This window comes from Anoplolepis gracilipes, chromosome 7 (assembly GCF_047496725.1).
Source record: "Anoplolepis gracilipes chromosome 7, ASM4749672v1, whole genome shotgun sequence".
NCBI classification, from domain to species: domain Eukaryota; kingdom Metazoa; phylum Arthropoda; class Insecta; order Hymenoptera; family Formicidae; genus Anoplolepis; species Anoplolepis gracilipes.
Window position 1 is genome coordinate 13,666,271 of NC_132976.1, and position 23,273 is coordinate 13,689,543.

The 23,273-nt window shown below is 44.5% G+C and overlaps 1 protein-coding gene across 1 annotated transcript; it reads right to left on the reverse strand.

Annotated features, from left to right (window-relative positions):
- Positions 1–21,238: 21,238 nt before the first annotated feature.
- Positions 21,239–21,796, reverse strand: LOC140667706 (uncharacterized). Its single transcript, XM_072895865.1, has one exon. The coding sequence runs from the start codon at positions 21,794–21,796 to the stop codon at positions 21,239–21,241; it is 558 nt and encodes a 185-aa protein (XP_072751966.1).
- Between the last annotated feature and the right edge of the window lie 1,477 nt (positions 21,797–23,273).

Genomic DNA, 23,273 nt, shown 5'->3' on the forward strand with positions numbered 1-23,273 from the left:
CTCGGGACAACCACGCTCTCGAGCAGCGTTCGCGTCGTGTTAGATGAAATTAGGTAGGACTCCATTTACCTTGATACGCCCACCTATCCCACTATTCCCTCCGCCCGACAGGGTCAGAAGCGTTCATCCAGGTCGGGATGCAAATGGACAGGCTTTCCCGTGGTCCCCGTGGGCCCCGTGGGCACGACGGATAAGATAGCGGGGTGAAGGAGTCGGGTAGTGGCGAATGCCAGCCGGCGGAGTTTATGTCACCCTAAGGAAGAAAAGATGGGCTTATTCGTCGTGGCCAAACTGTCCATCCTGCACAAACGAACCAGCAGGCGCTACTGGATTTTTCCATCGCCCGTCTCAGGGCGGTTCCGATAGACAATGGATGTAAAAACGTGGTGTATGCCTGAAAGGGCGAGGTAGCACGGGCCTTTCCCATTCGTGGGAACGGCTCACACATTAACTGTCTTCTCCATATGTCCGGGCCACGGGTACGCGTGAGCACTCTTCCGCGACTTGGACGGAAGCTAGGCTTGTGCAACCATCTCGGTTTTAGTCATCCTTCTGTCTTCAGCTCCCGTTTCACGATCGGAGAGGCCCTCCCTCGGGGCCGGGGATGACAATATTGGGACCAGGGTGGGCTGAGGTCCTCTGTAGTCCGGTCCTTCGATTGTTCTCCTGAAGCCGTGATGATGATGACCATTGTCTTCAGGTCCCTCTGGAACATGTCTGGTGGTGGGAACAAATCTTCTGCACATCCAGACTTTTGCTTTCGGAGCTCCTTATTGCTCAGTACTGAGCTGTTGAGTTCCTCTCTCCAATTACGTTTTCTAACCCGAAGGTTAGAACCTAAACTATAAATTATTATTATCTACCTACAACTATGAGAATTCTACGACTAATTATATACAACTATACACACGGTCTCGCTTTACTCAGTTGGCCTGGATTTGCAGGCAGCCGAGCCCATACGGTGCGAAAAGTCCGACCCGCTTCTTTGCACAGTACACACTGTGTCTCTGTTTTACAGCTTTATTAGCCCGATATATGTTTTATTAGCCCGATGGCCAGCCTGACCACAGCAGCATCCCCTGTCAGTTACCGCTGTGCACCTTGTGCTAATATGGCTAAACGACCAGCACCTAAAACACTGCAAAGGGCGCTCAACTACCTCTACCTTCCTTTTGCACCAACCTATGACTAAGATGCCCTTTCTAGACATCTTAGAAGCCAATGGGACCGGGTAGTTCACCCACGTCGTGCGCGACATCGTTCTCGGGGCCTTCCTAAATTGGCTCACTTTGATATTGTCCTTACTGCAATCTCCCTCGCAGGCTAAGGTCGTCGCAACGTCATCCTTCGTAATTGAGACGTCCAATCCTGAGATTTTCATCTCAGCTCGCAACTGGGGCCTTGACACCCTGGCAGAATCGCCCAGTACACGGGTGATTCCTTCCCTCAAGGTTTCTGCCTTGCTGGTGTCTCCACAACCGGTAAGCTCCACGATGAATCCTCCGTTGTTAACTCCTCTAATTTGGGTTTCCTCTATTCCCAGCTTCTTCAAGTTGATTTGCTCACGTGCTCTGCGTAGAGCCTCGACGTACGTCGTCTTAGCAGTATCAACTCTGATGAGCATCGCTGCTGTTTTGGCAAGACGAGCCCTCTTCCTCAGTCTAGCCATGCTAGGTGATAATGAGTCCTTCCGTTCGATTCTTGCTTATTTTCCTCAGCACCGGACGAAAACCCAACAGAATTTTCACCGGAAGTGCTAGAGGCCACTGGGGCTTTTTTAACATTCGCTTTCTTATTCCTCGGATTTGGTGTGATCCATAGGTTCTCTTCTTCCTTCTTTTCAGGTGTCCCCGTCAGTCCGCTCTTCTTCAGAGACGGACTCCGACCGTCGGTAACCTTCTCAGTTGGACTGAATGTCAGAGCAAGGACACTCACGTGGGTGGCCCTACTCTCAAGAAACAATCCTCTCAACTCGTTGACCTCATTTCTGAGGCTTTGTATATCCTCCTCATATTTATTCCTGGCCAATCTCTGCTCCTCCAAGGTAATCTTGACGGTATTAGTAAGATCAGTCACATCGTCCTTAATTGAATGACATCCTCGTTTTCGCACCTTCCAATTGGAGTCTGCTTTACTCCTTGCAGTTCACTTACCTTGGCGTGCAATTCTTTATTTTCCTCCCGTAATAAGGTGACTTCCTGAGATATAGCTTCGTATTTGTCCAAGGTTCGCAATGCCACTTTAAGTTTGCCACTCACCGTGTCTATTCTACCGGCTTCTTGTCCCGATTGTATTTACCAAACTCTAGTTTGACAATCTCCCTGTCTTTGTTCATGACCTCGTTGAGGATCTCTGAGTCTTCATCACTTGACTCTAAATCCTCATAATAATAAGGGGCCATTGTGATCACTAGTTATTTGCAGGGTAACACAATTTCCGTCATTCTGATAGTCTAAACTAGAAAAACGATTCGCCGAATATGTCGTTCACCTCAATGGTGACCCCAGAATGTAAATATGCTAACGCACATGCGCTTCAGTAGTTTAAAAGTTATTGCGCATTGAGAACAGATTTTTAATCACAAGGGGATGTGGAGGAGGTTTAATACATCCCAAAAATCTAATCACGCATCCAAGAAACTAATCACCGCACTACTGCGCAGCCCTCAAAGTTTGCTTCAATGCTATGCGTTTTCGAGGTCGCACAGCACTAGTGAACACTACTTTATTCGGTTTTACGATCTGAGACTTGGTTCATGAAATTTCGTGAAATTCACTGCGGTTGTGAGAACGTACCATATTTAGTGAACGCACCATATTTAGTGAACGCACCGTATCTAGTGACTAGTTACAAACCCACCGTCACGCCTTAAGGGACAATGTCTTCGGCCGCGATAGTACGACCGATAACCAAAATGTCCGCCGGTGTCACGACCGCGATGTCAACACGTGCCGTCCAGATTAATTCGTTATTATTAACGCGTTCAGAAGTTTTGTCGCGTCTCACGTGTTTTAAGGTGGACGCCGAGGTACTCACTCGCGTTCACCAATCAGCACTCATCGCGAAAATGCTGTGTAACAACGATCTCGCGAGTCATCGATGCAGCTATCAAAGTTTACTTATGACATAACTATCTCGTAACCATTAACTTATATACCGTCCCGTTAATTGACTTCCTCTTCTATTATAGAGCTTGTGTGTGTAAGGTTATCATCATTGTGACACCGGTTGCGTGTTAGGTGCACTGGAGAAGCGTACCGACAGTACTAGCGTACTATCAACAACAGTTGTTATTCACACAGACTGCTTATCACCAATTACAGTACGTATAATTACTCCTCTATGTTACGTCTATGAAGAATGAGTCTTAACATGTATTTACTTCTAGAGTTAGCCTGCGGCTGTCATACGGTACGAGGGCCGATGCCCTGGCTTAGGTAAGGATCTTAACCTCCCCGCAGGGTAAGTATCACTTGCTGTCCATGCTCTAAATTTATATCTAATAATACAGTATTGTTTATTATATTTATTTACAGAACGCAACTCAAAGACTGGAGAGGATATCGTATCGACTCATCAACGATGCTGAGTGCTATTCGATAATGTTAATTAGATGCTAATAGTCTCTCAATACTTTATTACAGCAGATAATTTACAAACTCACTTATGCTTAATAGTATTTTCATTGTTTCAGATTACATTCAACAGTCATTGATATTCCCCGCTCCTTTCTAAGAGGTTTACATTATTGCTTACATATCATTGAATATATCATGGATGTCATTATCATTTAAATACAATATATTTCCTTCTGTTTCAGGTCGCTTTTAAGAATAATAAAATGATACGTCTGTGTTAATGAGATAAGTCATTACTTATTAACGTCTATTTTAGTGAATGATCATTATTCATTCATTCACAGTAAATATATCTTTCCAGATAACTTCCAACTGTCACTGCACTGTGTAAGAAGTAATAATCGCCGTGCCAACAAACTTCTAAGCCAAGAAGTATTTATGCATTCTAATGCTATTATTTATTACAGAACAGATATTCATTTTAAATTAACTCTGTTTTAAAAGAATCTAATTGTCATAAAGTCTCTATGTTTCCTATAGCTCACTTAAATCGTCTACATTATTATTCTAATGGTTTATTTGTTTATAGCAGGTCTTGCCACTTGACTTAGCCACTGGAGAGGATGTAACAGCTACATTGACTCATCAACGGAGCCAGCGTTTATGGCAAGTTTTAATTGATATTAGAATTACGTTCAATATCAGTTATTCAGTGTCCACAATATCTTATGATATATAATAATCTACTTTTATCATGGCACTTCTATAATTATAATAAATATAAATGTTTTATAAGTTTTTAAGTAATTATGCCTCTTTTTAATGTTTCTTATCATAAAATTCGTCTGTGTTATAAATCTAATAAATATTTTATTAGTTGCAGATCTTTACTATTCAACTCAGCATCGGAGAGGATGTTACGGATTCATCGACTCATCAACGGTGCCAGAATGTTAATGATAAGTATTTAATTAATTAAATTATTGTCAGTACCAGCGACTATTCTCAGGTATTTAGTTATCGTCTGGTGTTATAAGAATTTTACAAAATTTAGCATAAATGAGCCTCTTTTTGTTTTCCATTGCCAGTTTTGTAATAATTCACTCTGTTTTCCATTCACAAAATTAATATGTCTGTCTTATAATAATATTATTGATAAGATCATAATATATTAACTTAATATTGTAATATTTCACTCTGTTTTAAATAGCAAGAAAAATACGTCCGTTTTATAATATTATCAATGAAATTATATATTCTAATTAACATAATATTATAATATTCACTCTGGATACAAATGACGAATGGAGAGGTTGGGCGAGTTTTTAAATGCGGAGGATTTTTGAGTTTTTTAGAAGGATAAGGAGGGTGATGAGTGAAAAGTAAGGGCGGAGGAGAAAGCAGAAGATCAGTGAGGTGAGAGAAAGTGGAGTGGAGAAGAAGGTTAGGCAGGGAGGAGAAATAGAAGGATGGAAAACTAGAACGAGAGGACGGAGAAGGATGACGTGGAAGAATTGGGAGGCGAAGGAATGAGAGTAGAAAGTGGAGAAGAGCGAGAGTGCAAAGAAGGAAGAGAGAAGCTAGTGAGGAGTGTGGCTCGGGAGGAGTTAGAAGAGGAGTGACGGAAAAGGAAGGATAAAAAAGATAAAAGGAAGGAAATGAGGCGAGAGGATAATGGGTGGAAGCAGGGAACAGAGAGGAACGGGGAGAGGATGGCGGACACGGGTCGGTAAGGGAAAGCGGAAAGAAGGAGCAGTGCGGTAGAGAGAAAGGAGTCAGAGTACTAATGGTAAACGGCAGATGGCGGCAGGAGATAGTTGGTAAAAGTGTAGCGGAAAGGATCCCGATATATTGATAGCGAGGAAGACGGCGAGTAGGGATATCGATTAGGATAAGGGTGTGCGAATGGTCTAGGACACGTGTGTTGAGAGGTTAGAAGAAAGTTGAGAATAGTAAGCAAAGAGACAGTGGAGTGTGTGAACAGAGGGAAGTGATATAAGACAAAGAATAGGAAGTAGTGGAGTGTGTACGTAGAGTGGAGGAAAGAGAGTGGTACAAAGAAAAAAGAGAGAGAGAGGAAATGAGGAAAAAGGATCAGGGAGAGATGGAAGAGCTGAGAGGGATTAAGAAAGAGATGAGAGAAATAAAGGAATGCCTGTTGGAAGTGTTAGTGGTGGTAAGGAAGATTTATGGAGAGATAGAGGTGAGGAGGGAGAGCGGGGAAGGAAAGGTGGAATGTGAGAAGAGAGAAAAGGTGAGAGAGGAAGGAGAGAGAGGGGCGGCGGATGGAAAGGGGAGGAGAAAAGAGGAGGGAAGGGAGAGGAGAGAGGGTCGAGAGAACGTGGCAAGTCAAGGAAAAAACGAGAAAAAGAAGGTGACAGGGAAGAAGAGGAGAGAGGAGTGAAGCAGCAAGGGGAAGAGAGAGGAGGAGAGAAGGGGGACAAGAGAATGGGGAGAAAGAGAGTACGAAAGAGAGTAAAGAAGAAGGACAGATGAACGAGAGGAGGAAGAAGCATGAGAAGAAGGGGGAAGAGATGAGGGGACAGAAAGTGAATGAAAGAGAGGAGGTAACAAGGAGGAAGTTTGGCGGGGAGCCAGAAGTGAGGAGGGGAAGTGGGGAAGGAAAAGTGGAGGGCAAGAGGAGAGAAAGGAAGAAAGAGGAAGAAAAGGAGAGAGGAGCGGCTGTAGGACAAGGGGAAGAGAGAGGAAGAAAGAAGAGAGAGAAGAGAGGGCTGAGGGAGGAAGAGACAAGAAGAAAGTGGAAAGATGAGATAAAAAGGGAGAGGAAGGAGCGGCGAGAGCAGAGGAGAAGAAGAGAGGAGGACAGAGAGAGTGAGGCATGGTGGAAGATGGTAGAAGGGGACGAAGAGGAAGAGTGGGTGGAAGAGAAGGAAAAGGAGGAAAGAGAGAGGAAGAAAAAGCGGGAGAACGTTTGGAAAAGGATGGAGGGAAGGGCGGAAAAAGTAAGAAAGGAGAAAGAACGCAGGAATATGGAGAGAAGAGAGTGGAAAGAGAGGAAAAGGAGAAAAAAGGAAGAGAGCAAGAAATGTGATATGGAGAGGAATAGAGGGGGCTGATCAGGAGGAAAGGAGATACATGGTGGAAGGGATCATTAGGAGGAAATTAGGCAGGAAGTTGAGGATGAAATGGATAGAAGAAAGAAAAAGGGAAGACGGGACATGGATGGTGCTAACGGAAATGGAGAAGAGAGAGGACGAGGAAGAAGTATTAGAGAAAGAAGGAGAGATTAGAGGGAACTGAGGAATGGGAGTGGACAAGGATCTGACACTGGAGGAGAGGAAGATGAGATGGAGGATAGGAGAGGCGGCAAGAAGAGAAAGAGCGAGAGGCAGGAAAGTGATAGCAACAAGCAGAACTGAGGGTGGATGGGAAGAGGTGAAGATGGTTAGAAGAGGAGAAGAGATGGGAAGCAGAGAATGGAGAGAAGAGAAAGATGAGGAGTAAAAGAGAAAAAGAAGAACACGAGTAGAAGAGAAGCAGGCGGAGAATGATGGAAGGAGAGGAGAACAAGAAGAGTGACTAAGGAGAGGGGACTAAGGAGTGGACAGAATGATAGGAAAGAGGGAGAGAGAGAAGAAGAAGACGACTGAGAGAAAGGGAGAAGGGAAAGGTCCGGAGGATCAGAGGTGGAGAGAGCAGAAAGAGAGCAGGAGAGAAAAGAGAAAAGAAAAAAAATAGGAGGAGGGGAGAGACGCGGGGTAGGGAGTGGGGTTCGATAAAATATAAGGTCGTACAAGGCTAGGTTCGTGTGGGGAGTTTGTGTACATAATTGTAGGTATGTAGGAGTGACAGTGCAAGGAGGGATGAGGTTTGGTGATGTAAGTAGGTAAATTGTGCATAGGTAAGAAGGTTGATGTAAGGGGTAGAGGAGAAAGAGAGAGAGAGGAGAAAAGGGAGAGAGAGAGAATGAGAGTGAGGGAGAGAAAGAGAGAGTGGAGGAGTGTGTATTATTGGTGTAAGAGATTAGGTACAGTATTACAGTGTAAGAGTATAGTGTAGGAGAGCGGAGAGATCAGAAGGAGGGTCAGAGGAAAAAAGGGGAAGGACGAAGAGAAGGGAAGGTAACGAAGGATAAGGGGTCAGAAATGAAAGAGAGATGGGTGAATGAGAGCGGTATGAGAAAGGACGTCTGTCGACCTAGCCCGCCACCTTGTAAAAATATAAAAACAAATACTGCAAATTTACGAGCTATTTATGAGCTTTCATATCCCGCAAATTAAAAATTTTGAGCTCGTCACACTAGGCAGGAATTTAATAATTTTGGTGGGGGGGCTGAGTCGACGTCGACTCAGCCCCCCGCCCCTTAAAAATAAAAATATTCAATCGTTCTTTGGGGCAAAATTAAGAGCTATTTATGAGCTTTTAAAATAATATAATTCGATTTTTGAGCTCACCGTTTTAACCTCAAAACAACCCTTTCATTATTTAACTCAAGAGAGAACTATGCTTAAAATAAAAAAATTTAACACTTTTGCGGGTAAATATTGTTTATTGATTTATGAGTTCTCAAAATACGTATATTTTAATTATTGAGCCGCAACCCTTTTATAGAAAAACCACCCCTCGTCTCCCAGGCACAAGAGAGGACTATACTTAAAATGAAAGAAATTAAATATTTCGTATTAACTGTTTTATAATTAAATATTTTATATTATTAATGCTTCTTATAGGTTCGCAAAATAATAATTTCTTTTCATTTTAAATTTACAGTTCTCTCTTATGTGAAGGAGATGCGTGGTGATTATTTTTGTAAAAAGGTTGTAACTTAATAATCAAAATCGCTCGTATTTTTGGAGCTGATAAATCGATTAACAATATTTAGTCGTAAAATAAATTCTTTTATTTTAAGTATAGTTTCTTTTGTGCTGGAAAGATTTGGGAGTAGTTTCATTGTAAAGGAGTCGTAGCTCAATAATCAAAATACATGTATTTTGCAAACTCATAAATCAATAAATATTTTTTTTAAATAAATCAAAGTATACAACTGAAGAATTTTTGTATATCTTGCAAATTATAAGTTTAAAATAAAATTAAATTAATTGCACAATTTTATTAGCATATTTTGATAAATTTTTATATATATTCTTTTTGTAAATTTCATTTTTTTATTGATTAAATAATGAAATGTAAAAGCAGATATTTAATCTTAAATATTATATATTTATGCATACTTATATACATAATTATGTACATACTTACACACACACACACACACACACACACACATACACACACGATACAAAACAATACTTAATAACATTTTTAAACAGTTACATACAGTATATATAATATTACAATACATATAATTACATAGTATAGAACAATAATTGTACATTTCCGTTAAAACCGCCCGATTTCCGTGAGTACTTGCGGTAGAGCTTTGTGACATTTCATCTGAGACGCGCCGAAATCGCGTGGTATCAGTTCGTTTTGTATTATCGACGTCGCGCTCGCGGCGTGTCTTAGATGAAATGTCACAAAGCTGTAACGCAAGTACTCACAGAAATCGCGCGGTTTCCGTGAGTACTTGCGGTACAGCTTTGTGACATTTCATCTAAGACGCGCCGAAATCGCGCGGTATCAGTCCGTTTTGTATTATCGACGTCGCGCTCGCGGCGTGTCTTAGATGAAATGTCACAAAGCTATACCGCAAGTACTGATCGAAATGCGCGGTATCGCTAATATCCTTTTGATCTGCCTCTATATAAGAAGGACTTCTTAATCTGGAGTATCAGTCGTTCGATAGGCTTTAGATTGTCTTTTAGTCCTATATCATCTCTTACGTGTTAAATTTTATATATTTAGTCTTACATTTCGGTAAAAAGAAATAAAAGTGATGGCAATTTAATAAAATTTGACTAACAGTAAAAATTGGAATAAAGAAGACGTACGTTTGTTCATAACGATATGGCAGTTCGACGAGGAAGATTACGTGTATTGAACGAAGAAGTGATAAAGCGCACCATTCTCTATTATACACAAGAAATTATAACAAGTCTAGGTAAAATTATATCTAAGCATAATGAGATATGGACAAGGATATCAAAAGAAATAGGACAAATACAACCACATGCCCTATATACTCTCGTAGTAAATAATCGCTTTAATATTAAAAGTATCTTACTTGATAAAACAATTGAAAAATCGGAAATAAATAAAGATCTCTCCAAGACTAGTTCCTTGGAGACTAGTAGCATTGCCGATTTATCAAAAAAAACTTTGCTCTCTTCAGATGAAGAACCGGAATATAATGAAATAGATGTTATATTTAACAAAAATGAATTGGACAATCTTATAGAAACTAAACAATATGCGAGAACGGAAAAGAACAATTACATTTTAGACAATATAAAGTATTAAAAGCAGGAAGTTGGCAAGAGGCAATTACAACAAAATTATGGGAAAAATATAAATTACAATGCGGATATCAATTTAAATGGAATAAAATTTTTAATAATTCTTTAATAATATGCGGAAAATGTAATTGCGGTAGCATTATTAATGGAGTTACGGAAAATATTATAGATAGTAACGAAACTGTTATAATTAAATGCAAAATAACAAAAGGATCAGGAACTTGCAGCAAAAGATATTTACGAAATCCCATCGTTCTGAAATAGGCAAAAAATTATGTAAAGAAAATGAATCTGCTATAATATATTTATAGAACAAGAAAAGCTTCAAAAATGATGTCATCGGATGATCCTGAGCCTCCTCACTTATACAAACAGAAAGCTCTCCGCGATGCAAAATCGAAATATTTAGAGTTAAAAATCTTTGACAAAAATCCAGTTATATCCTTGACTATATTAAAACGAACTACATTAACTCATATCATTCATAACATAGAAATGGATCCTTTTTATACGATTTATTTTTTAAAATATCAACTTGATAGTTATAAGCAATACACATTTACGGAACCCGCCTCTATAGCCATTGATGCTACTGGCAGCATTGTAAAAAAAATAACTTATCATGATAAATCACAATCAAAACATATATTTCTATACGCTTGCGTGATTAATTCACATAAAATAAAATATCCGGTTACGCAAATGATAAGTGAATCACATACTACAATAGCAATTTGGATGTGGCTAATACAATGGATTCAAAGCGGTGCTTCTTTTCCGCGAGAAGTAACTTGTGATGCATCAACTGCCTTGCTTAATGCTGTTGTTCAAGCATTTACCAATTATAATAACGTTAACGATTACACTGATAATATATGGGAAGATAGAGAACTACCTTTTTGTTACATACGTATAGATGTTGCCCATTTCATCAAAAAATACGCAAATTTTTTAAAAATTACACGTTTACGCGTAAGAACATTTTACTTAGCAAGTATCAGTCAATTAATATTAGCTCATAATACAGAAGAAGCGGAAAATATATTATTTTCTATTTTAACTATTGCTGTTAGTGAAACGGAAGGAAATAATCCCGAAGGAACACCCACATGCTGCGAAATTCAAAAACAGAAATTAAAAAGTTTATTGACAAGCACAACATTAAATGAAGAAACTGATGCAATTAATAATGATAAACTTAACGATGAAGATTTAGAAATAAATAATAATTTAGATACAGCAAATCGTTGGCAAAAATGGGCTAATAACATTAGTAAGTGTGTTCATAAAAATTTAAATGACAACGGCGATAGAGAAAACGCGCATTATCTTCCTCAATTAGAACAAAAGCTATTAAAAGATATGAAATGGTTTCCTCTTTGGTCAGCTGTATATCGGGATAAATTCGGATACGGAAGAATACCTGCATCCAGTGCAGCTGTTGAAGCTGAATTTAATATCATAAAAACACAATTATTTTCAAATACTAAATTATCAATGAGAACAGATTTATTTATTTTAAAACATGTCGAATATCTCAAAGGGCGTCTTAATTTAGCAAACAGCGTTATGATGGGAAAAAATACTGACAATGAGTTGCAAATTGCAATAGCTAATACATCGCAAAACCTCGACAATGATGGCATAGATACTAATATAATATAGAATCTAATACAATAATTACAAATGACAATTTACAAATTAAAGAATGTCCCGCTTGCAAAAATAATGACCTTCCCTCTGGTGCTCACATATGTCACATATGTAAACAAAATGTTCATGCATTGGATTCCTGTTCAAAAGCTATCGAAGAAGAAGACGAAGGATTTGGACAAAAGCGCATTTGTAAATCTTGTCAACGTATATCGCCTCGTATCACAAGTAAGATATCAAGTCTTAATGATGTGGAAAATTGGCGTGGATTAGCGATACCAAAATCAACATCGCGATTTACACAAAAATTTTAAACAAAACGAATTTATATTGCACGATAAACTTTCGAAAGTTCCGATTTTAATTAATGGTAATTGCTTAAAATTAAAAGCTATTAATATAAAAGGAAAAAAATTGACGTTGGCAAATACTTGTGCTTTTGATAGCATATTCCAATTATTTTTAACAGCAGTTTATGATAGCAAAGCATTTGCAAATCAATGCAGTTTAATGGCCCAAGAAAATTTATTTTTTCAAATAGTGTTAGACACATCAATAAAAGGAATTTCAAGAAATACTTATTATAATCGTGCCAAAATTTTGCAAGATATTTTTCCGATTGAAGTAAGATCTCACAATTGCGGCTTTATTAATTGTGAAGTTGCTGTCGCATATTTATGCACAAAATTATTTTTAACAACGCCAAGCCTAGAAGAAACATCTTCATGTGATGAAGGCTGTCCACCACGAAAGAAGTGTTTTCCAACATTGCAAATCCAACATGCATTTCTCATAGAAGAACAATTTAGCAACATAATTGAAAAACATTTTCTTTTGGGCGGCGCAAGGAAATGTTGCGGAACAAATTGTATTGGTGTTGAAACAACTGCACCACCTGAAGCAGGTATAATAAATATAATTATCCTTTATTTTATTAAATATATTTATATATTGCAATTAACAGATGTTTGAGTATTAGAAAGACTAACATCATTTTCTGTTAAACAATTTCTTTCTTTTATATGTATTTTGATATATTATATTTTATTACACATTACTAATGATACATTTTATCTCTTTTGCAGGTCATTTTATAATATTAGAGTTATATGATATAGAAAATATTAATAAAACTGTAAGACTTTCTGACATACCAACTACTCTAAAATTTAGTTTTATGTCTCAATCATATCGTTTAAGAGGAGTGGTTAATTTGAGATCTTCCGGAGCACGCAGTTCTGATCCAACAACAATAGAACATTTTACTGCTATTTGTCAAAGGAAAGATGGTTCCTGGATACAGTATGATGATTTAAAGGAGACAGAAATTACTGTGTCATCAAATTTTAACGGAAATGTACAATTATTGTTCTATACTATGTAATTATATGTATTGTAATATTATATATACTGTATGTAACTGTTTAAAAATGTTATTAAGTATTGTTTTGTAACATGTGTGTATGTGTGTGTGTGTGTGTGTGTGTGTGGTGTGTGTGTGTGTGTGTGTGTGTGTGTGTGTGGTGTGTGTGTGTGTGTGTGTGTGTGTGTGTGTGTGTGTGTGTGTGTGTGTGTGGTGTGTGTGTGTGTGTGTGTGTGTGTGTGTGTGTGTGTGTGTGTGTGTGTGTGTGTGTGTGTGTGTGTGTGTGTGTGTGTGTGTGCAAGTATGTACATAATTATGTATATAAGTATGCATAAATATATAATATTTAAGATTAAATATCTGCTTTTACATTTCATTATTTAATCAATAAAAAAATGAAATTTACAAAAAGAATATATACAAAAATTTATCAAAATATGCTAATAAAATTGTGCAATTAATTTAATTTATTTATTTTTACTTTATTTTAAACTTATAATTTGCAAGATATACAAAAATTCTTCAGTTGTATACTTTGATTTATTTAAAAAAAATGTTTATTGATTTATGAGTTTGCAAAATACATTTTGATTATTGAGCTACGACTCCTTTACAATGAAACTACTCCCAAATCTTTCCAGCACAAAAGAAACTATACTTAAAATAAAAGAATTTATTTTACGACTAAATATTGTTAATCGATTTATCAGCTCCAAAAATACGAGCGATTTTGATTATTAAGTTACAACCTTTTTACAAAAATAATCACCACGCATCTCCTTCACGTAAGAGAGAACTGTAAATTTAAAATGAAAAAAAATTATTATTTTGCGAACCTATAAGAAGCATTAATAATATAAAATATTTAATTATAAAACAGTTAATACGAAATATTTAATTTCTTTCATTTTAAGTATAGTCCTCTCTTGTGCCTGGGAGACGAGGGGTGGTTTTTCTATAAAAGGGTTGCGGCTCAATAATCAAAATATACGTATTTTGAGAGCTCATAAATCAATAAACAATATTTATCCGCAAAAGTGTTAAATTTTTTCATTTTAAGTATAGTTTTCTCTTGTGTCAGTAGTTTCACCTGGTCGGCGAGTTCCGCCATCTGCTTCTTGAGCTCGCTCGTCTCCTTTTCTTTTTCGGCTTTGAGGAGCTCCAATTGGTGCCGAAGTTCCTCCGCTTCGGCGTTGCTCGGTGAGGACGATACAGTCCTGTCGTGAAGGACTGCTGTGGCAGCCATGATGGACGCCACAACCTTCTTCATCTCCCCTTCTTTAATGGGCCCTTGATGTTTCTGGAGACTTGCAGGCTCTTAAAAATGGTCACGCAGTTTGCTATCGTATCCGACACCACAGCCGGTGTCGGAGAGTGGAGGAACATCTCCCTCGCTACCCTCTGGTTGTCCCGGCATCTCTCCTAGGCCTGTCCTTCGGGCATTGAGGCACCTAGGGCCCAATCAGTATCTCCTCTTTCTTTGGCCTCTTCCCTCGCTCTGGCCCTTGCCTCCCTTTTCTCTCTGGTCCCTTCACCCGTGGTGATGGGCTTTCCTCTACCTCTCTTGGCGGAGCTGACGTCCGACTGCTCGTCCTCCGAGCCAGCATAGTACGACCCAGCGTGTGATCCAGCTTCGTACTCGTCAGGATCACCCGCCACGCTACTGGCGCGTGATCCCGCTGGGAACGCCAAGTCCTCATCACTAGGAGCAGGAGTAATACCTGTAGCGGTATATTTACTCCTTTTCCTGCTCACACGGCAGCTATGGCATATATGCCTCGCGTCGTGGGGGCATTTGCTTGTCTTTCTGGCCATTGGAAATTGGAGGTATCTCCTTTCCAATGCCTCCCTCGCTGCCGTACCATCCTGAATAGCAGTGATGGTAGGTTTGCCGCCAGATGTCGATGGCCCTGGGTACGAAGACATATTCTTCCCCTCAGAACCCTCGGGTATTTCGGGGACCTTAAAGGTCTCCTCAGTCGCTCCGTCCGCAGACAATTCTGCGGTGGGTTCCGCCTTGGTCTTCTTGTTTGTTTTTGATTTTTGGGAATTCATTGTTTTGAATAATCCCGCTCCCCGCTGCGGCTCCGTCACCCAGGGTGTACCCTCACCTGCCGCAGAGTGTCCTGAAACATGACCGGCAACACTCCACGACAGGGCCCCAAGTTCCCCCGGAGGGTGACATACGACACGGGCCGGGGGATATACATCCCCGGCACTGGTCCCCGGCCCCTTACTCACCCATGGAGGTTTTGACGCCTCCATGGGCTTTCGGGGGTTCCCGGCCTCCGACCTCCGGGATACCGCAGCGGGTGGTGCCACCCGGGGGGCCCCATGGACGGTTGGGACTGGGTCGCCGCTCCCCGGCCCAGTCTTATCCGCCATGGCGACCAGCTTGCACGCGCCCTTGACGGAAGTTACCTCCCGTCAGAGGGCCCCGACGGTGCACCGCTTCGGAAGGGAAACGGTCGCGGGGTCGGGCTCCATCCCGCCGTCGAACCCTGCCTCGGAATACGTCCGAGCGGCTCCGACGGCCGGGCCGACCCGGCGCCGTTGGGCTATGCTCATGCGGCCCGCGCCGGCCCTCCTCCGCTTCCCCGACCCCGTCCTCGGAAAACGTCCGAGCGGCTCGGAAGAGGCCCGGCCCGATGGGTCCGGGAGTTCCGGAGATCCATCGGCCCGTCCGCTCCCCTCGCGGCGCGCACTCAGGGGTAGAACCCACTGAGCCACCTGCACGCGAGATGGAGCCTCACGACTGTGGGACGCCAGCCCATGCCAGCACCCACATCCCCCCGAGGGACGCCGCACGGCGGGAACACCCACACGCGCGGAAACCCTCATGTGCCAGGAGCACCCAGCGGTGTGTCACGGGCGGGGAGCAGTCCTCCCCCAACGGTGCCGTACCACCGGGCGTTTGCACTCAGGGCCGCCTACCCCTACCAGCGATTGGGTCCGCGCTTTAGACCACCCCAAGGGGGTGGGCGCAGTCCCTAAGGGAGTCGCTGGGCTCCCCTTGTACCCTTACTAAGGGTACGGTGCGCTCTTAGTTCCCCTTCCACCCCGGAGGTTCACCCAACTTGGCCGGAGCCGTGTGGGTGTTCCATGGGGTTTCAGGGTTAAGCCTCCTCACCACGACAAGGTGGCGCACGACGAGGAGGTGCACCCCCTGTGGAACAGGGGGCTGATAGATGGCCCCATAGTGGTCCGGCCGCGTACACGGTTGTGCAGGCCGTGCCGCTTGACCAGACCGGGGCGACATCCCTTTTAGCCCTAAACTCGCCCGGACCAGCCACATCTTTGGCATCCCCCGGGTGACACCCCTGGCTCATACCCTTGCCTCCGGTGTCCACCCTCGGAGGGTAGCCATTCGCGTGCGTCTTTCGGTTATTATAGTGGCCAAGACGAATCACCACTAGGCGGACTCCTGTATTGCGGTCCGGCCGCGCTTCATGGGTCCCCACCTTGACGAGAACCTTCCGCAGGACCCTGGTTTCGCAGAACCTCTCCTGGGTTCCACTACTAACAGGTTCCCGCTTCCAGTCCCCGATCCAGCAGAGCCCTTCCCCTTGGACGAGTTCCCAGGGAAGGAGTCGAGACACGTACTAGCCCCAACGGCAGTTGACTCGGAGGGGTCTTCGGTGCAACGACGCCCCAATCAACGCGAACCGGTTTCACCCGGTCAGGCACCAGCCATTTCACAGGATGTTATCGCATTGTCGATCAACATCCTGCCCCGAACGCCTCCGTGTTTTGTACAGGGGGTAGGCGCACCCCTGCTCGAACCGTGTGTAGCATCGGGACGGTAATGTCCTTCAACCCACATCGGGCTTCCTGACCCGTGTCCCCGCCTCCGCGTTTTTATACGAGGGGGAAGGCGGACCCCTGTGCGTACCGTGTATAGCATCGGGACTGCGGTCCTTCAACCTACATCGGGCGTCCTGTCAACCGATCCGTCTTTCGAGATTCCTATACAGAGGAAAGAGGACCCCTGTTGCGGTGTTTGGTGACTTTGGGACTCGAATCCAGCCGAAAATCCCTCCATCACCCACCACCAAGACCCGAATCAGAGGTGAGCGACCCCCTGACGCCTCGCCCTGCTGTCAAGCCAACAGGTCGAGGTCCTACCCGGACCCTGCATCGTAGGGTGGCGACTACCCTACAACGACCAAAGCGATGCCGGCCAAACCCGCCGTCTCCGAGGAGCCGGAGGATCCCCCGACACCGAGATGGCCCGGAAGCGCGACCGTCCCAGGAGGCTCGTCGGCACCCGTAGGTCCGCTTCCCCCCAAGAAGCCGCGCCCCGAACGTTCGCTTCCCGTCTTGTTGGGATTTGCGACGCGTAAGCCTCACTTCAGGATCGGCACCCGGGGAGCCCGATCAGCATTGGTTGCCTCTCCATCCGATCGGCTCTTCTGAAGAAGACTCCTCCGGAAGGGAGGACGCTCTTCAGGCGGGCGCGCTAAGGCCCTCGCGTAGTGTCTTCGTTACTCCTCAACCCCCGCCCAGCCACGCTCCGGCTTAAGGGCTTTCGCTCCCGGCGTACTATGTAGCGTTCACCATCATTTCCGCCGCGACCGTCGCGTCTGTAGCAGGAACCGATTCGTACGCGTCCGACACCCAGGTATGCATGCCGGTGCTATGCATCCTGCCCGAGCCGGGGTCCAAGAGGAAATCCGGCTAAAGATGCGCTCTTAGCTATCCCTCCACTCCGGTTTCCCGGGGCTTCAGGACAGAGCCTCCCCACCACGTCAAGGTGGCGCATCATCAGGGAGGAACTTAACCTAACCTAACCTAACCTTTTTTTTTTTTTTTTTTGTGGCCGGGAGGTGGAAATACTTTATGTACATCTTTTGGGCCGGCCCAGGGATAGTGCGGGACTGCTTTGCAAATAGAACGATAGGCCGCCGATAGATAGACTACCGGTCAGGCTGATCGTCCCGAAGCCTACCACGCTAAAACCACCCTTGGAGGGGAAAGAAAGGCAAATCCTCTCCCCCCCCCCGCCAGGCAATTGCCTGTCTGTCCGCCGATGTACCCGGGTCGCGGGGACGCGGTCGCATTACTACCGCGACCCGAGCGGTGTGTTGCAAGATGCCTCTTCTGCATCCGTCCCGGTGGATCCATCTTCCCTCCATATCCTAGTTAGGCCTCCGGGGAGCAGGAGTGGGAAGGCAAGCTAAATATTTTCCTCCCTCACCACCATCAACTCTTCCGCTCGAGACCTCCTCTTAATCCTGACGAGGCCCTTGTTTATTGAGACCTGGGGTGACGTTTAGGTTCCTGTCCTCGTACTCTTCCGTTCTTTTATGTCGACCCATCTGTCGCTCAGGCCCTTTTGCGTTTGACGGGGGGTCAAAATATGAAAAATGACTTTGTTATGCTCCGCCCTCCTGTTAATTGACACGAACACAAACCGCAAAACACGACGCAAGACCGCAGGTTCTGCTTCGCCCTTTAAAAATTATCTGTCCTACTTTTCTTTATTTATAGCTATATTTATTTTTATATTTATTTACATTATAAATGATCTATACTCATGAGAAATATAATACTATATTACTATCTGTAAAGCTATATTATTGTTCGTGCGCTCACTATTCACTGTTTAATTTGCTGGAATCGCAGCCGAGTCAAGATATCTTTGACGTTCCTTTTCAGGCACTCCATGGGGAAGAAGACGGGGTAATTATTTCCCCCATCCATCCTCCGGGGTCCGTCTCATATGAAGACAGGAAGCGACGAGGATCCTAAACCTGAGGGAACTAGACCCTCACGCAGCCTCTCCTCTTCTTCCTTAATCGCCATGACTGTTCCCGCAAAGATGGAGACAGCTTCCCATTTTTCTCTGCTTGTTAACATAGCGTCAACCACAGTGGGTAGCGCCAAGTCACGTCCAATCTTGTCTACCAATTCCTCCCGGTAGTTGGTCCATCGGGGGCATGCCTGAAGGACGTGTTCCGTCGTGTCTTCAATTGGCTGGTTGCACTCGAGACAGTCCCGTTTTTCAAGCTTCCCTATTCTATACAGATAGGCCGCGAAACAGCCGTGGCCGGTCAGTACCTGGATGAGTCTGAAGTTCAGCCTCCCATGCCTCTTCTCTAGCCACGCATCGAAGCAGGGTAGAATAGCCTCAATGGTTCTAGTTCCTGCTACATCATTCCTACCAATGTAGGCGCGCCACTCTTCCCTCAGTCGCTCTTCTTCTGCAGTTTTAATTTCTTTGGTTGCCCGTGCGGTGGCCGTTCCTCTCCTGCGCAGTATCAGGACTTTATCATATATTCGCGTTCTCGCCTCCGCCACCAGGTGTAACGGCGGCATTCTCGCAAGTAGAGTTGCCGCGTCCAGAGAAATTGTTTGGTAACCTGAGATAACTCTGCTCGCCGTACTTCTCCATACTCTATTGAGACCGGTACGCATCCCTTTCCGTCTAAACGCATTAGACCACACAGGTGCCGCATACATAATAGTTGATAAAAGGACCGACGCATACAGTCGCCTCTTATTTTCACCAGGTCCACGCAAGTTAGGCATCAGTTTCGCCAGCGCTCTAATAACCTTAGCAGTTTTGTCCTCAACGTATAAGAAGTGCCTCCTAAAACTAAGTCTACTATCCAGGATCACCCCGAGGTATTTCATAGGGAATCCCACGCTTATTTTATCACTACCTACCCTCAGCGATAGGGGACGCGACGGTTTCGACCGCTTACCGTAGAAGATCATAGTCTCGGTCTTTTCGGTTGCCACAGTCAGCCCCAGGTTTTTAATTCTTCTTAGTACCTTACCGGCTTGATTTTTGGCCTTTTCAATCGCAAGATCGGCACTACTCGCTTCCGCTAGCACTAATGTGTCATCCGCAAAACAAATAGTCACACAGCCATCCTCTCCTGTGGGGTCCAAAACCGAGTCGAACGCGATGTTCCACAGAACCGGACCCAGCACCGATCCCTGTGGCCAGCACTTCCACTTCCACAACCCCCCGCTCGGTCCGAAACTCCACTCGGCGGTCCGATAGGTAGCTCCGTACAATCCTTCTGATGTACCAAGGGTACTTCTTCTTAAGCAGGGCATTCTTAATCACCACCCACGGTATGGAGTTGAACGCGTTCCTGATATCCAGACTAACCGCAACAACGACGTTCCCCCGGTTTATCGCCCGCACGGCCGTACTTCTCACTAAATTAAGGGCATCAATTGTCGACTTGCCCTCTCTGAAGCCGAACTGATGTTTGGCAAGGATAGCAAAATTGTTCTTCTTCATCGCTTCCTTGATTCGCTCCATGATGATGCGTTCAAAACACTTCCCGATGTTATTGAGAAGGCAAATAGGCCTCACCTTTAGTGCCGCCTCAGTATTCTGTTCGGCTTTAGGTATGAGGGCCAAACGGGCTTTTTTCCACGTCTTGGGAAAGACACCTTCCTTCAAGCAGCTATTATATATTTGCCTAATTGCCTCCAGCATCTCGTCCGGCAACATACGCAGCACCTTCATGGGTACCCCGTCCGGGCCCGGTGCTGTATTCCCCGCAGGTCTTTTCCTGAACACTTGAGTCATATCCCTCCAGGTGATCTCCGGTATATCTTGACTCACTCTCCGTCGTCCTGGCAGGACGTCATAGCGCGTCTCATCCCTAATACTAACACCAGTGTTAGCCGGAAACAATGAAGAGAGTAGCCTCACTGTGACCAACCGTTTCCGTGATGGCAGGGGATGACCTCCTAAGTTTTCTCAGAACAATTCGATATGGTAGCCCCCATGGATCTTCCTCTATGGTGTCAATGAGGTCTTGCCACGATTGACTCTTGGCTTTTGCAATCCCAATCCTTAGGTTCTTTTTAGCCAGCCTATATTCCCGTTGCAGCTTGTTGGTTAGCCGGTCATACCCATCTCCTCGTCTCCGTTTGCGGAGATGACGCTTCCATCTTCTTTTAGCCGTGATAGCGGCTCTTCTCAGTTCGGCGATGTTTTCATTCCACCAGTACATCTGTTTCCTATCAGGTAGCCTAGTAGTTCTCGGGGCTCCCGCGTCGCACGCATCCCTAAGTGATTTTGCCAGCCATTCTGCGCTTTCCTCAACGCTCGCATTCCCCGCGGGCGGGTGACTTCCGTACCAAATGTCCACCGCGTGGAACTTGTTGAGGTCCATCCTCTTCCAGCTCTACCTAGGTCCTTCTACCATCGAATGGGTCACCTCAGCCTGCCTACTTATGTCGAGTGTAAATCTGATATACGCATGGTCCGACAACGATAAGATTCCGCTAAGTACTTGTCAGTCTCTAACCCTACTAGTTAGGCTAGGCGTAGCCCAAGTCAAGTCAATTATAGACGTACCCTGAGGTCTAACACATGTGGGTACCCTACCTACATTTTGGATTCGGAGTTCTAGCTCCGCTGCCCAATCCTCGACTAGGTGACCCCTTCTGTCAGTTAATCTGGCGCCCCACATAGCAGACTTAGCGTTGAAATCCCCGCATACAAGTACTCGATCGCCCAGCGCCCTGACTGCGTCTTTCAGTTCACTTAGAAACGCAATGAACTCATCCCTGGTCGTGTTGGGGGACATGTAGCATGATACCACTGCTATGTCACCCATCATCACCGCCACAAATTTGTCTTTCCTGACAGCCAACCTACAGTACGACCGAGACCCTCCCGAGCAGAACACGATTGCCGATCTCCTGTCCACACTACTATACCAGTCTGGTAAGTCGGGAATGTACGCGGGTTTCGAGACCGCACACAGCCCAATCCGTAGCTCCATCAAATGTTGATTAAGAAGGTCCTGGGCCCCTCTATTTACATTAATGTTACATTGAAGCAACCTCATTTCTTGGTACTCAGGGTCTTTGCCATACTACACGCCTGGCATCCGTTACCCCCCATTCTGTGGCTAGTATCGTAGCCGAGTTTTCCACACGGAAGGCAACGAAACTCATTGCTACAGTTTTTTACCTGGTGGCCTTCCGATCCACAACGAAAGCAGTTGCCCCTTCTATCCGCCGGCGATTTGCACGTCCCCCTAGTGTGCCCAAATTTCCAGCATCTAAAGCACTGTGGCGCCCTTGCTTCTAGCAGTTCGACTCTTACCATCGTCCATCCCATGAGAATCTTTCCCTGGTTAGTCATCTTCACTGCTACCACCAGAAGGCACTGTACCCAGGCCATGTACATGCCGTTGCGCATCGGTCTAATGGCGCTAACCCGTAGGTCCTGTTGATTACATCCTCCAGTTTCTCCGATGACCAGCGCAATATCCTCTGCCTGCACTGAGCCGTCGAAGCCGATCAGTCTGATATCTCCCTTTGCGGAGGGTCTAGTAACAGTAGCCTCGCTGCCTAGCACCTCAACCAACTTGTTACGCAGCGCGTCTACTTTTCGGCCGTTATCCGGACCAGAAATCTCAATTATAAGGCCTCCGTTAATTGTTCTGCGTATGTTTGGTTTTGTGATTCCAATGTCGCTGACTGAGATATCTTTTTTAGCTCTTCTAATTGCCTCAGCATATGAGAAATCGCTCGTGTTGCCCTTAATGGCAACCGCTGCTGTCTTAGGAACCCTCCGTTTCACCCTAGGGTTGCTGGGGGCCATTGTGGGCTTCGTTTCCTTGTTTTTGTCTCTGAATATTCTATTCCTCTTCTTTTTGGGCCTTTGCCATTCCGTCGTCGTTGTTTCGCTATCTGCTGTCGATGCGTGCACTTCCCGTGGTGGAGCTATCTGTACATTGCTTATCATTTTTGGAACGCCTCTAATCCGAGGGGTTCGCTGCGGCAAACCCACGGGCGTTACTTTTTCCGAAATAGGGGCTCCCGGCATTGTTACACTTGATGTCAGCGCATCCATTCCACGCGCCGGGGGTTTAAGCGCCGGAAAGTCTTCTTTCTTCTTCTCCGTAGCTTTTCCCAGTTCCGAGCAGTTCTCTTTAGATGAGGTAGATTTATCTACTAAAATCTTATCTACCGCCTGTAATCTCGCTATAGTAGTTTGAAGGCTTTCTACTACCTTCTGCATGGCCTGCAGATCGCTCCTAAGACCGTCCATCTCTATCTTGTAGCTAGCGACCTCAGCCCGTAACTCAATGTTTTCAACTTTGAGTTGCGCTGGATCTCCTTTTTCTTGTTTTCGATCAGTCAGGATCTTAACCGCTTCCTTTACTAGCTCAAATCTATCCCTCATCCATCCTTTGAAGGTGCCTTTCATATTGGTGGTGCCATACCTCATTAGGTCCGCTTCGTCGATCCATCTATCAATGTCCGTTTTCAGCCTCGCGGCGGGAAGACTCTTCAATAGTCTACGGTCCGTCGGCA